The sequence below is a fragment of the Rhincodon typus genome, chromosome 3 (assembly GCF_021869965.1).
Source record: "Rhincodon typus isolate 14 chromosome 3, sRhiTyp1.1, whole genome shotgun sequence".
Taxonomy (NCBI): Eukaryota; Metazoa; Chordata; class Chondrichthyes; order Orectolobiformes; family Rhincodontidae; genus Rhincodon; species Rhincodon typus.
Window position 1 is genome coordinate 80634166 of NC_063334.1, and position 17974 is coordinate 80652139.

General features: G+C 39.6%; 1 protein-coding gene across 1 annotated transcript in view; it reads right to left on the reverse strand.

The window, feature by feature from the left end:
• Positions 1-17974, reverse strand: part of LOC109933513 (leucyl-cystinyl aminopeptidase) — an 86190-nt gene that overhangs the window by 47760 nt on the left and 20456 nt on the right. Inside the window, exons 2-3 of the mRNA XM_048593713.1 lie at positions 8001-8844; positions 599-737 (exon numbers count right to left, since the gene is read on the reverse strand). Of these exons, the coding sequence (XP_048449670.1) occupies positions 599-737; positions 8001-8844 (983 nt within the window). The remainder of the gene's footprint in view (positions 1-598; positions 738-8000; positions 8845-17974) is intronic.

Genomic DNA, 17974 nt, shown 5'->3' on the forward strand with positions numbered 1-17974 from the left:
TAATTGAGTTGTCTACAGAAAATTAGATCTAGTAATCATCGCTGAATATGAACTTTTATTGACCAGATATTGTTAATATTTTATGGCGGAGCAGTCTCAAGTGACTGCATGGTTCACTCCCACTTCAAATTCATTTGTTCATATGTTTTAATAACTGCCCCGAAAATAAGAGTTAAGCACTCACTTTATTCTTCCAGCTTCTGAATTATTTCAGATTTTTAAAGAAAATTCCTTTCGCTTTTCCTTTCTGACTTGAAAACAATCTTTCTTTCCCATTTGTTTGCATTTCTGCACCTGATTAGATTGCAAACCCACCCAATTTAATTCCCCTCCTTCTCTGTCCTGCTATTTATTTTATAATTCTTTAATCTTCTTGATTAAGGAGCCAGACTTCTTGTTCTGTTGCTCATCAAGGACTCACATATCTTATTTTCAAAACTAAGCCATTATCAGCTCAAACATTTAACTATATCATGACTAAAAATTTTGAAAATGTAAACAAGCATGTAATCTTATATTTAACTAATGGAGTTTGCCTCAGCAAAATGTGCAGCATAGGTTTTTATCGTAAGATTATTATGAAAAAGTTTCCCTTAACCTTCTGCATGTTGGATAATGAGATGTGTTCAGCATCCCTGATTATCTTGATCGTAAATGTTGCCTTAAAAGCTGGTTCATCAAAGCATGGGAAAGCCTTTCGTGCTGAAGATGGCTCAAACTGTGTGGCGGCCAATATTCTGTAAAAGGACAGGGAAAAAAACATGATCCACAGGATGCTCTGAAAATAAACACTACTTAACAGAAATGTGGTACATTCTGTAATGGTTCAAACTTTCTTTTATGTGTCAGACCTTAACTAAAAGGAAACTGAACCATAAACTTTCATTTTCAAAGGGAATGGAGTAAGGGTGGTCATGCTAAGATTATACAAGGCATTAGTCAGACAATACCTAGAAAACTCAGAACAGTTTTGGTCCTCACACTGAAGGGAAGATATATGACAATTGAGGCAGTCCAGAGAAGGTTTGGATACAAAGAGATTTTCTTATAAGGAGAAATTGAGTAGGTTGGGGAGACCTTATTGAAATATATAAGCTCCTTAGGGGACTTGACAGGGTTGATACAGAGACTCTAATTTTCCTTGTGAAAGAGTCTAGCACCAGAATGCATGATCTCAGAATAACAGGTCACCTATTTAAGACAGAAATGAGGATCTTGAAGGACAGTGAATCTATGGAATTATTCATCACAGACGGCTCTCAAAGCTGGATAATTAAGTATACTCAAGGCAGAAACAGACAGATTTCTAATTATTGAGGGCATCAAGAGTTATGGAGATGAAGCAGGAGAGTGCGGTCGAGTATGATCAGATGAGCCACAACCTCATTGATTGACAGTGCAGACTTGATGGGCCAAATGACCTACTTCTGGTCCTACATCTTATGGTCTTATATCAACTGAATTGTAGCTATAAGTTGCAATATGTACAGACTGCATCTTAAAGTTTCAATTTTAGTTTCATCTTCCCTAAAAACTAAAGTTTCTGGTGAAACCGAACCTGAAACTGAAGCCATACAAAAGATACAGAATTATCTAAGCGCTGAGCATCAAGTGGTGTAGTGTAGCAGATTGAAGAAAACAAAGATTGGATCCAGCAGCTGAAAACAAACACAAGATTTTTGCAGATACCAAGGTGTAGAGCTGGATGAACACAGCAGGCCAAGCAGCATCAGAGGAGCAGGAAGGCTGACGTTTCGAAAGGCTAAAGCCCACAACTGTGCAACCTGGGTTGGTTTGGAGGAGCTTTGGATGAGAATTGAAGAGCAGTCCTCATAGAAAGGTAGCTGAAGTTTGACCTCAGGAAGTTCAGAGTTTTAGAAGACTTTGTGGCTGAAATTGATGCTACATATGCCGAGTGGATTACACAGAAAACTCATGAGATATACCTTTGTTGCATCTTCCAATTAGTGTGCAATTAGTGTTAAACATTGACTGAGGTAAAATTAAAAAAAAACAAAATCTTGACCACTGCTTTTTTCATTGGTGACATTCAGTAAATTCAGTCTGTTTTAGTTAGTTGATCTCTACTGGGATCATAAGTTCTTAAACCTACCGGAATCCATTAAGATTACCAGCAATCCTACATGTGATGGTTTAATAATCAGCCACAATTCTCCAACACAAGTCAGCCTACCATAGTCATTGAGGATATCTCATTTGAGGTTATTATTGGAAAATACGTTGGAAAAAACCATTATGTGGAAGACAGTAAATTTAATGTTTATAAAATAACAGCCAAAGAATTGTTTTGGTCTCTCGGTAGTGATAGGAGAAAATCACCTTTTTGAAATATCATTAAACATCACGACCACATTCTTGACATGCCTCAAATACAAAGAACAACTTGCATTTAAAAAATGTCTTCATGATTTTAGGGCATGCCAAAATGCATTTAATGTATTTACGATTGTAATCTAGGAAATGCAGCAAGTTACACCAAGTCAGCTTGAGATAATGACCAGATAATATATTTTATTTTAGTGACATTGATTGAGGGATGAATATTAAACGAGGACACCAGCGATAAATACCCCATCTCTGTCAAAATGTTACATTGAGATCTTTCAATTTGAAGCCCAACAGAGGGGGCAGACATAAAGGTTTAAGTGCCACCTCAGGCAAGACAAGGAAGGAGGAGTGAGACAATCTATTGCCTTTCTCTTCCACAATCAATCAGTGCTCTTTAATTTTAAAAGTACAATGTAAGGGAAGTTTAAAACCACTTTGAGATTACGAAATGAATGAATGGATTTCTTCTTTCCTACAGAGATTACTTTGGTAGCAGCAAGAATAAAATTGAGTTAGCTGCTAACAGTGGAATTCTCACCACAACAGTGTCAGTGTCCATGTATCCAAACTGGTCAGCAGCATGGTAGAGATAAGGTTCCTGCTCAACTAAACTCAGCGTTAGTAGGAATTGCAGATGCTGGAGAATCTGAGATAACAAGGTGTAGAGCTGGATGAACACAGCAGGCCAAGCAGCATCAGAGGAGCAGGAAGGCTCAGCAGGAAAATCATTCTCTGAAGAAGTGTCTAGGCCCAAAACGTCAGCTTTCCTGCTTGGCCGGCTGTGTTCATCCAGCTCTACACCTTGTTATCTCTTAAACTCAGCATTAATCTTCACCTGTGACGTCAGTAGTTATCAATTGCTTTTTGTAAAAAAAAATGAAAGCAAACAATAAACCTTTACATGTCTCAGCTGTTCAGAGAAACAAAGTCCAAAATCTAGCTGAGATTAGTTGACTCCAACTGAAATTATGGAATAACCACATTAACTGTCCCCTCAAACTGCTATCATGAGATACCTGCTAGAAACTGTGCACACATATGCCAATAAGCCCTCTTAATTTAGCCCTCTTAGAAGCAACTCAGCTCTCAGTTCAAAATGAACAATGGCAACTAAAACAGTCAGACTGGCCATTGAGAAAACTGGAAGACCAAAAGCTGACCAAACTTATTATATTTATAGCTCAATAAAGAATGTTCTTCAATTTTGTTTGAATGGTGGTTCACAACAATAATTCAGATGACAAAAGACTGTAACAAAACACAAACAGTTAGCAGGCAATTGAGAAACAGATATGTAGTTAATTCACTGAGGCATGTAAAAATAAAATACAGTAATAACATGAAGGGATTTCAACTGTCTCAATATTAATTGGGATAATCACAGAATAAAGGATTTAGAACAGGCAAATTTCTTGAAATATATACATGAGAGCTTTTTATATCAACATCTAGATGGTCCTACAAGGGACAGTGCCATTGCTGGACCTAATTCTGGGGAACAGTAGGGGAGCATTTTAGTGACAGCGACACGACTCTGTATGTTGTAAGTTTGTTGTGGAAAGGGAGAAAGATGGTCTGCAAAAAGATCTTGGATTGGGGTAAGGCAGATTTTATTAAAATAAGGCAGGATGTGGCCAAAATAGAGTGGGAGCAGCTATTAAAATCATAGAATCCCAACAGCGTGGAAGCAGGCCATTTTGCCCATCAGGCCCATACTAAACCTCTGAAGTGGATCCCACCCTCACCTTATCCCTGTAACCCTACATTTCCTGCGGCTAACTCACCTAAACTACACATCCCTAGACACTATGTGAAATTTAGCACAGCTAATCCACCTAACCTGCACATCTTTGGACTGTGGGAGGAAACCAGAGCACCTGGAGGAAACCCACATAGATACAGGGAGAATGTGCAAACTCCACGTAGACAGTTACCCAAGGCTGGAATTGAACACAGGGCCCAAGTACTCTGAGGCAGCAGTGCTAACCACCGAGCCACCATGCCATCCAGGGTAAATCTACAGCAGAACAGTAGAAAGTATTAAAGAAGGTACTGGGAGAGTCCAGCCTCAACATGTTCCCTTTACAATGAAATGTAGAGCAACAAACCAGAGAACCTGGATGTCTAAGAGTATTCAGGGCTGGATAAAAAAGGAAAGACAGATGTATTTCAGGTGCAGAGCAAAGAAACGGAGGCCCTAGAGGATTATAGAAAGTGCAGGGAGAAATGCAAGAAAGCAAATAGGAGGGAAAAGAGGGTGCGTGAAGAATGCTAGTGGGCCAGATTAGGCAGAATCCCAAGATCAGGGAGAATCCCAAGATATACTTGTAGACTATCAAGGAGAAGAGAAAAACCAGGGAAAGAGCAAGGCCCATTACGGACCAAGGGGGAAATCTGCGTGAAGCCTGAGGACGTTGATAGAATGTTAAATGAATACTTCACACCTGTCTTTACTTGAAAGAAAAAGGGTGCTAGTACAGATTTCAAAGAAGATGGATTGGGAATTTTTTGAGAGGATTGATGTAAGTAGTGAGGAAAAATTGGAAGCTTTAGCTGGTTCTAAAGTGAACAGATCCCCAGATCCAGATAATTGCTTTTTTGTTTATTCATTGGTGGAATGTGGATGTTGCTGACTAGCCAGCATTTCTTGCCCATCCCTAGTTGCCCTGAGAAGGTGGTGATGAGCTGCCTTCTTGAACCACTGCAGTCCACTTGCTGTGTGTTGACACACAATGCTACTAGGGAGGGAATTCCAGGATTTTGATCCACAACCAAGTCAGGATGTTGAGTGGCTTAGAGGGTGGTTGTGTTCCCATATATATCTGCTGTCCTTGTTCTTCAAGATACAAGTGGTTGTGGGTTTGGAAGGTCCTGTCTAAGGATCATAGACATCATAGAATCCCTACAGTGTGGAAATAGGCCCTTCGGCGCAACAAGTCTACTCCAACCCTTGGAGCATCCCACCCAGATCCATTCCCCTATAACCCACCTAAGCTACACATCCCTGAACACTACAGGCAATTTAGTATGGCCAACCCACCTAACCTGCACATCTTTGGACTGTTGGAGGAAACCCACGCAGACACGGGGAGAATGTGCAAACTCCACACAGACAGTCGCCTGAGGGTGGAATCAAACACGGGTTCCTGGTGCTGTGAGGCAGCAGTGCAAACCACTGAGCCACCATGCCGCCCTAACTTTGGTGAGTTTCTGCTGTACATCTCTAGATTGCACACACTGTTACATTTGTATACCAGACTGCTGTGGGAGTCAAGGGAAAACAAAGGGATACTGATCCAAATTTTTAAACTGTTTCTGGCCACAGGAGAGGTACCAGAGGACTGGATGACAGCTAATGTGGGTCTACTTAACGAGATAGACTAGGGAACTATAGATCAGTAAATCTCACTTCAGTGGTAAGGTAAACCATTGGAGAAAATACTAATGGAGAAAATGAATCTCTATTTAGATAGGCGAGACTGGATCAGGGATGGATAGTGAGCATGGGTTTGACAGAAGGAGGTCACTCCTAATTTTCCAAGGAGAGGTGTAGATGAGGTAGGGCAGTTGATGTAGTTCATATGGATTTCAGAAAGGCCTTCAATAAGGTCCCACTGATAAAGAAGGTAAAAGCTCATGGATCCATGGTAAGCTGGCATGTGGATCCAAAATTAGCTTAATGGCAGGAAATAGAGGGTGGTAGTAGAAGCCTTTTTGTGTGACTGAAGGCTGTTGTGCAGTGGTGTACCACAGGAATCAGTGCTTGGTCCCTTATTTTTTATGATATTTGTAAATGATGCAGATGAGAATGAAGAGGAGGAGAATGACAAGCAAGTTTGGAGATGACACAAAGTTTGGGTGGTGGACAGTGAGGCGGAAGATGCTGGGTTACAGGAAGACATAAGTCGATTAGTCAGGTTGGCACATGAGTGGCAGATGGAATTTATCCCTGATAAATGTGAGATGATGAACTCTGGAAGAAGTCACAAGACAAGAGAGTACTTAATGAATGGAAGGACACTAAGAAGTTCAGAGGAACAGGAGGATCTTGAGATGCTTGTCCACAGATCCCTGAAGGCAGCAAGACAGGTTAATAGGCTTTTTAAGATGATATGCGGGACTCTTGCTTTTATTAGTAATAGCATAGTTTATAAAAGCAGGGAAGTTATATTGGAGCCAGACTAGGATTTTAGTTAAGCCACGGCTGGAGTACCATGTGCAGTTCTGGTCACCGCGCTATAGGAAGGATGTGACTGCACTGTAAGGAGTGCAGGAGAGATACCACAGGATGCTGCTTGGGATGGAGCACCTTAGTCATGAAGAGAGGCTGGATAAGCTCAACCTATTCTCCTTGCAGCACACAAGGTTGATGGGGAGCTGATAGAAGTATTTAAGATAATAAGGGACATGGACAGGGTGGATAGAAATCAGTTGTTTTCCTTAGCTGAAGGGTCAAGAACAAGGGGGCACACTTTTGAAGTAAAATGCAAGAGATTTAGAGAGGTCTTATAGAATGTTTTTTGTCAACCAGAGTGTGGTGGGTGCACTGGAATGCACTGTCTGGGACAACAGTTGAGGTATGTAACCTCACAATCTTTTACAGGCACTTGGATGAGCACTTGAAGTGTCATAACATTCAAGGTTATGGGCCTAGTGCAGGCAGTAGTGTACTTTGGCAGTACAGACTCAAAACGTCAAAGGGCCTTTCTGTACTGTATGATTCTATGAACTAAGTCCATAGATGCATAGATTTCCATCCTCATTCCTGAATCCAGATTTGTCAGGGGCTTAGCTCAGATTCAAGGCTCAATGCCAAAAGAATTCCATTTTCTACTGTCTGATAAAGAAGTACACAAGCCTGGGGAATAGCTTTGGCAGCCAAAGACAGCTAAGCAAGGAAAACCAGATTAAAAAAAAAATCTGAAGTTCAAGAAAACCATTTTAAACAAAGAATACCATTGGACATGAGCACTGAAGAGCTTCCCATACAAAACCAAAAATAAAAGTTTATTTATCTGTTGTTCATCTTTTGGAAAAAGGTTCTGAATCTGTCATCGAATTGAAGAAATGTGTAAAAGGAGGCGGTGACAATATTTTCATCCTTTTTCTAGAAAATAATGTGCTGCTAGGAAATGTTGATAAAACCACATTCACTGTCCATCTATTGCTAGACCCTTCAGAAGGCTCTAAGAATTCAATACACAATGCAGCCTTGCATGATGTGTAGAATAGATTGATTTGGGATCGTGGGTTTTCTTTCCTAAATGAGTCACTTGGATTGTCAATGATAATCAAGCACCTTAGAGAATGGGTATTTTCACACTAGTATGTCCAAGTTTGATTGTTAGCCCACAAATGAGCAGATTTATTGAATTGAAATTCATACTCTGGATTTCCAGTTTGTGTAGCAACTATGCTCAATGCTAATACTGAACAGCATATGCTTAACAGCATTCTGTAAGAAAAGCAACAGATACATCGATGAAGTGGTACAAATAGCTGGGCTACAAGACAATGGTGTGCAACAGGGCAAACCAGACAAAACTGAGAAGACTTATTTCCTTCTCAGTGTTTGAAGACAATACACAAATGTAACCTAGTGGGGAACAGTAATTACATGAAGAAAATCATACTGACAAGAATTAGTTTACCTGGTCTTGTTTTTATTTTGATAGCTGCTTTTATAAAATCCAGAAAAACCATCAGATAAATTTGCTGCAAATTCCAGATTCAATGTGTACTTTTTTCCATTCAATAGTGCTGGATTAACTTTAATTGCAATTTGTTGATGTGGTAAGTATTCCAAAACCTGGATATCCTTTGCTTGATTCGATGCCTTTGGAACAATGGTTGCATTGCTGATTTTGAGACCATAGCTGTGGAGAGTGATGTTATTGGTATCCTCCTTGGCCAGGAGGGTTATTTGCACAGAACCTGTGAATTTCATGGTGGTGAGATTGGGATGCAAAGTAAGAGCATAATGCACTGGGACAACAGCATTAGGTAATCTCATCTTTGGCCAAGGAAATACCTGGCCATTGGTTGCCAAAGGATGTATGAGTGTTAAAGTTGTGTTCTTTTTATGGCAGCCTTCTTTGGTGAAGGTACATTTTGGCAAAAAGTAGACAACCATCGCTATTGAAAGTATAATCACCACAACAAATGCTCCAATAAGTACAGTCCGAGCAGAAGAAAAGGAACAAGGTCCCCCTGATGCTTCCCGGTTATAAGCCCCGGACATGTTATTGCGGTGATTGGAACTCCTGTTCATGAATGACATGCCCAACAACCTTGCAGAAGATTCATAGTCTTCTTCATCATCCTCCAGGTCATGTTCTCCCAAACCACGCACCAACAACCGTGAACTATGGGGCTCATATTCAACTTCATCAGGTTCCAGGGGATGAAGGCGTGGCTCTTTGGCCAAGTCAACTATATCAGGCTCCTCTTCAAACATGCTATTTTCAATCATATTTCTGGGCAACTGGGCTCGCTCTGAAAGACAAAAATCAAAATAGTTTCAAATATATTCAGGGTGTTTTACATAGACTGGTGCTGTTCTAAATATCTCCAGCAAGGTCAAGGGCAAATGCCTCGCGGATGTTATTTCCATTAAACTGCAAAATGAATATTGAATACTATACATCATCCAATCATTACCTGGCAGTTTTGGGATCAAATTCTTATAACAATTAACTATTATATCAAATCTGTTATTCAGAAAGTAAATTATACGTGCAACTTGGGATGGGGTGGGGGTTGGGGGAGGGGGGGGTGGGGTCTTGTTGATGTTGGCATATACCTGAAGCAGCAAGAGTCAAATATTCCTGAAAGAGGGGAAAGTTGCAATAGCAGAAACTATTTCACTCACTGCAAAATGTAACGTAGCAATCATATTATTTCAGTAAAAATGATTTAATTAATATCTATTATTTCCTACGTGTATAAACAGAAAACTTGACAGGGTTGTAAAGTATCATAGAATTCTGATGGTCTGCAGCTTGTACAATTGCAGGATTCACAAGAGAAACACAGTCTGAACTATAGTGCAGAACCACCGTAGTTCTGTGCACAACTATACTAAAACTCGAATTTCAAAAACCACAGTAAGTTCAAACTTCACGATTTTCTTTCTTTGGCTTAAATACAGAATACAAGGCCGAACATTAACCTCAAGGAGCAAGATCATCAGGCTTTAACTGCTGCTGACATCAAGCTACTAACATAACCTGCTGATAGTCCACTTTTGATGAGAATGTCAGCAAGTGTTATCAGATGGTGACAGAGCAGGTCTGATTGTTTGAATGAATGTTACATTCCTTACCTATTTAGCTGAGGACACAGGGTACTCACAAGTAAAACTAGGAGATTCTAGGATTCAATATTAACTTATCACTAATTGAGGATAAAGCCTGAACTTTCTGGTGAAACTATGGTGTAACATTGGTGCCTGTCTTGGAATTGGACACTGTTCAAAAGAGATTCATTAGGCTGATTCCTGGGATGAAGGAACTGACTTACCAGGAAAGGTTAAACAGGTAGAGGTTACTCCTTTATTCATTACAGTGTGGAAGAATGGGGTGATTTTATTGAAACATTCAAGATTCTTAAAAGGGCTTGACAAGGTAGACGTTGAAGCGATGTTTGTACTACTGGGAAATCATGAACTAGGGAACATGTTTAGAAAATAAAGGGGATACTCATTTAAAATAAAAATGTGAAGGAAATTCTTCTTCCAGAGGATAGTGAATATCTGGAATACAATACCTTCTCTCCCTGTTGGAGTTTGGAAGCTAAGTCACTGGAAGTATTTATAGAAGAGGTAGATAGATTCTTGTAATATCAAATAGTTGACAGCTATGTTCAGCTTGCACAAAACAGGAGTTGAGGCCTGGGGTCCATGCTGTTCTTGAATGGCAGGGTAGGTTAGAGGGGCAGAATGGTCTACACCTGCTCCAAATCTTATGTTCTTATGGAACAGAAAGACATAATTTGGTCCAATGAGCCCACATCACTATTACTGTTATATGAGATATCATTCAGTTGTATGTATTCTTGTTCAAGTCAGAATATTGTGGGTTCAGGTTCCTTTCCAGCACAAAAATCTAGTTAACACTCTAGCACAGTACTGAGGTAGTTTTGCACTGACGTTTGTAGGAAAAGAAGTAGGATTCATCCATAGATTCCTGGCTTTATCCTTCAATAAATATCATTAAAAAGACAGCTTATGTGATCATATGAAGTACTGTTTGTAAGAGGTTACTGGAAGTCATTTGACTGCATCATTTCCTCTAACAGTGACACAAAAAATACTGCAAATATTACAAAATGCTTTGGGCCACTGAAGAATTCTGTCTAAATGCTGGTCCTCCCAATAAAGACAAAATGATTAGGTGGATTACAGGGGATGGGTCTGGATGGGATGCTCTGAGGTCGGTGTAGACTTGTTGGGTCGAAGGGCCTGTTTCCACACTGTAGGGATTCTATGAGTTCTATGAGTAAAACAAAATACTGACTAAATGGCGGAGGCGATGGCCTAGTGGTATTATTGCTGGGATGTTAATTCAGAGACCCAAATAATATTCTCAGGGCCTTGGTTCAAATCCCAGTATGGCAGATGGTGGAATTTGAATTCAATAAATATCTGGAATTAAGAATCTAACGACGACCGTTGATTGTCAGGAAAAACCCGTCTGGTTCACTGATGTCCTTTAGGGAAGGAAACTGCCATCCTTACCTAGTCTGCCTACATGTTACTCCAGACCCACAGCAATGTGGTTGACTTTTAACTGCCCTCTGGGCAATTAGGGATGGGTAATAAATGCTGGCTCAGCCAGCGATGCTCATCATCCCCTTAATGAATAAAAAAAAACTAAAACCGGTATCAGCATGGTCAAACGAAATACTGAAATCCCGACTTCACTCAGTGCAATAATACAGCTATTTATGCGAAGGTCTTTTATGTTGAGAAAGTCATTACTGTGAAACACCGCAAACACTTACACATCATTTTGTTTCTAATGGCATAGGACATTATTAAAGCTTGCAACAACCATTACCATGTCAACACTTTTTACTTTGTTTGTAATTGTTTAGAAACTCATTTAATGGTTTTTTTTGCATTTCCTTTTTGCTACGAGAAATTCTTCAAATAAATTAAACTATTTCACTAAAATATTCAACGTCAGGCAGAAAAATGTGGTTTATACAGTCTACATTACTTAAATGTCATCTCACTCAGTTCCTTTGCTACAAATGGAAAGGGAAAAAAGCATGAAAGGTCAAATGACTTATAGTTTCCTATTGGAAATATTTAGTTGACCATGAGAACATTAGTTATTTAGAAAGAATGTTGTTTAGATTGTTTTCTTTCTGCAAAACAAAATCTGAAATCTGCTCAAAACGCTTTCCTACCCAATGCATTACAAAAACTTCCAGTACCATACAAGTCTCATTTGAGAGAAGGCCTACCTAACAAGAAGAGATTCTAGAAGCTTTTTCAACCAACTTGACAAAGATAAAGTGATATATTGTACTAATTACATGAGAACTGACAGAAAGTTATAGTGAATCCCAGCCTATAGGGGAACTACGAAACTCAAATACAAAACCATAAACTAGGAAATTTAGTGATCTGAGCAATTTGTAACCATGTTGAAAGTGCTCCTGTTGAAATGCGTGTAGCGTGCACTGTGCTGTATTTGCAAATAAATTCCTTTCTTTGCTCTAATCAAGATACATGAAACAATTAAACAATCCTATACAGTTCTTGGACGTCCAAACGTCATAATCTAAAAGATATATGGAAATCACATGATCAAAAATAAAGATCGCATTCAATTCATTATGAGACCCAAATTCAAATTATGAGTTACATCAACAACTTAATATATTCCAACTTTATTGCTGTGACCTAAGTATACAAATATACAGCATGCCTGAATGTGAACACTAGATTTTTTTCAAGAGGAAATCAGCCAAAATAGAACAGAACGGTGCAGCAGTAAACTTTAAAGTGACAGTAGCTACATTTGTTTAAAGTGATCGTACAGTGCTTACTTGCTTCACTGACTTGCTTAAAATAAGCCTGTTTAATAGCCACTTCGCAAAAATGTGGCAGCTTTCCATCAGAAGAACCTAAAAAAAAACTTACGCTGTGCAAAACTATGAGCAGCATTCATAGGAGAAATTAGACACAGATTTAAACAAAGGGCAAGATATTCAGAAGTGATTTAAGGAAGATTTTTTTTCACCCAGAGGTTGGTGGACATCTGGAACTCACTCACTATCTGCAGAGGTGATAGAGGCAGAGACCATCACCCCATTCAAAAAGTATTTCAATGATCAATTGAGGTGCCATAGCATACAAGGCCTATGGGTCAAGCGCAGTAAAATGGAACTAAAATAAACTGGTGCTTATGATTGACACAAACACGATGGCCTTTGTTGTAAAACTCTATGCCTCTAAACCATAGTAATTAGGTCGCCTGCAAAAATCAAAGAAGCAGGTTTATCAATGTACAAAATCAATTTGTATTAATTAATACACTAGGGAGATGGTGATGTAGTGGTAATGTCACTGGGCTAGTAATCCAGAAGCCCTGGCTAATGCTCCTATTGTTGGTTCACTAGATAGCAATTCTGCTATCCTTTCACAAGGCCTATATATGCTTTCTGAAAGAGCCGCAAGCCACTCAATTCAAGAACAAATTGACATGGACAAAAATGGCCTTGACAACAATGCTGCGTTCTGTAAAAGGACAGGGAAAAAGTTGTTAGGGAAACTCTTATCTCACCCCTTGAGCCTCACACAATGAGCATCAAAACAAACAAAGCATTGCGGTTATAAACATTTCTTCACAGACTTTTCTCCAGCAGCAATGTAATTTCCTGGACGATGTGGTAGCATGTAATTCACAATGAAATGTACTACAACACTTTTAACAGCCTCACTAGCAGCACTGACTGTTCCATTCAGACTAAATGCCCATTCAACCAACATCACTTGAAAACAGTATTACATTCACCATTGCCAACCAACTAAATAACAGTCTCCTCCCAAATCTTTGAAACAGATGTTCAACTTTTGAAAACCCGCATATTGATTTTTCTCCCATATTTATAACCTTATAATTTTTTTCAAAAATAAACAAGTATCAAGTAGAAAAGATGGGCAAAAATAAACAAATGAAATGCTGAGGCATAATTTTCAATACAAATGTAGGTTGACAATGGCTGAAGAAATGGTTGCCAATAGATCAAGGAAGGCAATAAAAGTGTGGAGAAGGCATTAGGTAGGTCCCCTAATGTTATCACATCGGGTCAAAATTTTACATGTGATTTGGTGTTGAGGCACCCTTGACGAAATCGTAATCCAAACAAGGCTTTCACTGGAGAGGGGCCTGGCAGCAAGAGGGGTTCCAGCACCACTGCAACATCTACTGGCAGGGTGTTCCAGTCAGATCAGCAGTGTTCAAATAGCACAAGCCTCACTCATTCTGGAGGAGGATCCTCGGGCAAAACCTGAAGAAATACCAGGTATGTGGGAGTTTGGTCCAGACAGCAGCAACATCCTAGCCAGCTGCACTTCATGGTGGAGAAGCAGCAGAAGATTGCAGAGAAGATTAAGAGCAGCACTATCATGAAGACAAAATGATCCTACTGCCAGAGTTTACAAAACATGAGCTAACCACAGAGGTCAGATCAGCAATGGTCATAAAAGGCATCTCTCCTGAGGGGCTGGGACTGATCTGCGAGCCATAATGGTCAAGAAGGTCAGTTCCAATTGCATCATTGGGCATCTCGTCGTAGTGACCCTGAATCTCTATATCCTGGGTGCATTCCAGGGGACCACTGGAGACACACATGCCAATCAACCACATACCAATTTAAGAACCAACTTCTTGTCAGGAGGGCCAAACCCAAGGAATAGGATCAGAATTTGGCTCTTCAAGCCTACTCCACCATTCAGCTGGATCATGGCTGATCTTGTACCTCATTGCCATTTACCCACACTATCCCAATATCCTTTGACATTTTTATATCTTGAATTCCACCAGCCTCTGTCTTTAATATAATTATTGAGTCTCCATGGCCTTCTGGGGTAGAGGGTTCCAACGAACCACTCCATATCTTAGACCACGTCTATCTCTTCTTCGAGACAATGTCTCTTGCTTGTAGATGGCTCAGCTTTGAGAAACATCCCTCCTGCATCTACCTTGTTCAACCCTGTAAAAGTTTGGATTTTTCAACTGGAAACAGTAATACGTGATTGCATATTCAATGGGAGGAAACGATATGAAACTCCAGCTATAGGTAGGTTTCAATGAGAACAAATTATATAAAATGATAAAGTTGCCATAGTCTTACTGGGCCATAAGGCTGTTCTTTCATTAGAGAGAGAAAGAGAGAGATGCCTGATGATGGTTTAACCTGAGGGTCACCACACCTCCGATGAGGGGAGAGATTGAGACTACAGAAAGATGCAGAACGGGGAAATTGAGGATCCTACTGCATGAATCACAAAAAAACTAGCATAGAAGGTAACAGAGAGGACAAATGGAATGTTGGCCTTTATTTCAAAAGGAATGGAGTATAAAGTGGGGAGAGCTTGCTAAAACAATACAAGACACTATTCAGATCACATGTAGACTGTTAACCGTTTTTGTCCTCTCACTTAAGGAAAGATACAGTAGCATTAGAGGCAGTCCAGAGAAGGCTCACCAGTGTGATTCAGTGTTACACCAGGTACAGAGGATTTTTTTTATATTAGGAGAGGCTGAGTAGCTTAGGCTTGTATTTGTTCCAATTTAGGAGGAGGAAAGATGACTTATTGAAATATATAAGATTCTTAGACAAAGATTCTTAGACGTGAAGGGGTTGTACCCCTTTTGGGAGAGTTTAGGACCAGAGCAAATGGTTGCTCTTTTTTTTAAAACTTACTTGTGGGATGTCGGTGACACTGGCTGGCCAGCATCTATTGCCCATCCTCTGTTTAACACAGAGATGAAGACAATTATTTTCTGTCAGGTTAGTGAATCTATGGAATCCTGTACTGAGGCTGGGTTGTTGCGTATATTCAAAGCCGAGGTAGACAGATTTCAAATCAGGAAGGGAATTAAAGATCTTTGGGAAAATGCAGGTAAGTGGAGTTGAGGATTATCACATCACCATTGAAAGGTGGAGCAGACTTATGAGCCGAATGACTTACATTGGCTTTTACATCTTACGGTCTCATTGGTAGACAACTCAGAAGAGCCATCCAAATAAATAAATGTTTACCTTCCACCAACACTAACACCATTCATCTTTATTCTAAGTTCAAATTCCCTTACCCACTGGTTCTTGGTGCTTTGCAAATGATGAATACATATGCAATAGTTATCCCCAGACAGCCTTAGTTTGAACCATATCACTCTTGCATTGGCAACAATAATGGATGGAAACATTCACAAAGCATACCAAATATTTGCTACATTTATCACAACACAGGAAGTTTTAATGCATTGTTATATATGGCAATACTTGAGCTTTCGTCTTCCTGCCATCTCTCCTGCAGTTTCTATTTGGGAAGCATAAATTATGTTGTTCAGAAACAGCTGCCTGCAATTGAGCACTTGTTAATTTTACTCAGTGCAATACGCAATGGAAATATGAGGGCAAAGGTTGAATGAAACTTCTGTTTTGCTCTTCATTTGAGAAATCTGAAAGATTGCTATGTTGTGTGTGAGCACATCATATTCAGGTACACTGGAGTCAGCATGATACCCAACTGAAACACTGGCACCGAGGCATATTTGGGGACAATTGGAGAAGCTAATCCGAACAAACAAGGCTGATGTAATTGAAACATCCAACACAGGAGAAACGTAAGTTGGAAATCCACACTTTCTTCATTAACAGAGCTGCAGCAGAGCTGGCTTATCCAGAAGTACAAGTCCCTAAGTCAGAATCACTTGCATAAAACTGGTATGCAGCTGATTAGCTATTTCAATAACATTAACACTAAACTGACATCAAGCCAGAATAGAGTGAAATATGATCATGTAACCTCTTGGTTGCCATAAGAGGGAACAAAATGATGGTAACCTAATTGGTAAATTATGTACAGTTTGGATCAGAAGAAAGATATGACATCAAGAAAATGCAAAAATAGTACAAAAGTAGTCTGAGTAAGGAGGACTAAATTAAAAAATAAGGCATCGCAAGCCACTGTCAAGGTCAAGGACAATGTACAGGTGCCACTTTTTAAGGTTCTTTCTAAGCAATTAGAAACAATAAGCAAAGAGCTAAATAGATTATAAAGAACAGGAGTAATAAAGCGACTCATGAGCAGTGTAGGTAGCTCAGATGGGTCTGCTTAGATTTGTGGAGATTAGAAACAAACAGTGGACAAGTTGATGACTGAAAACAATACTTGCCCAATGTCACCCGGTGAGGTTGGCTCCTCCTCTGGCCAATGGAAAGGTGTTCCAGGTACACAGTGTTGAAAGTAATAAGTGTAAAAAAATGTAAAATAAACTGTCAAATGTGCATTTGTAATTAGTATGAACTGACAAGAACATGAATCTGATTGCTATTTGGAAACAAAGAGGGTTGTTCTGTACAAAAAGTTGTCATTTCGGGCATCATCTGCTGCTGCAGTATTGCAGAACATCATGGGTCAGGTATTAAGTGGGATGAAAGGGCTCATCTGCTTCTTAGATGACAGTCTAATTAGCAGCAAGAAAGAGAAAGAACACATTGTACAAAAGTCCTTGTTGACTGCAAGAGTACGGTATCAAAGCTAAAAAACACAAGTGTTGTTGCTTCATGGGGTCAAGTGCAACAGACCTGAGTTACTAAATCGCTGGTGAAGGTATCCACTCTTTGCAGGAGAATGTTGAGGTAAATTTGAAAGGAAGGAGACCACAGAATGAAGAAGAAGGTAAAATATTCAGAGGGGTTGTTTTGTAGAATTCTAAATTCATTCCTGATTTAGGTAATGCACCACAACAAAGTGTGTAGTGCACTGATTTAGTGTAAAAGGCTGCAATTAGAGATGAGAAAATAAAGCAGAAACTATTTTTAGAGACACCATTTCAAGCTAGTACTAAATCCAATCATATATATTAACACTTAACAGATGACACATTCTGCTATTTTGCTTATCGCGAGGACATTCTGGAACTTGAGGTCAAGGTGATTTGAATGAAGCAACTGCCTTTATTTTCACCAGTAATCACCAGTAACCAGGTTACTCTGACATATATAAGATTTCAAGAAAACTAAGAAAGAGGGCAATCATTAGTGTCAAGAAGCAGACCACATTCAAATTTAATTGTTTCAATATACGTCTCCGGGTGCAGTTGACGGAAGGATTGGGAAAAAGATAGTAAGCTTGATATATCAGCTAGACAGCTCAGGCTGAGTTAATTTATGCCATTGGTCTGTCAACAATCTACTTACCCATGGTTGCGATCTCCTCCTTTGGTATAATTAAGGCCCTTGCAAAGAGTGTATGCCTTCACCCGCTATTTGGTGACTCAGGTATGTTGCACTTGATCCTATGAAGCATGACAGTGTTTTTTTAGCTTTCATACTGTACACTTGCAGTCAACTTCGGACTTTGTTCAACTTTACAACA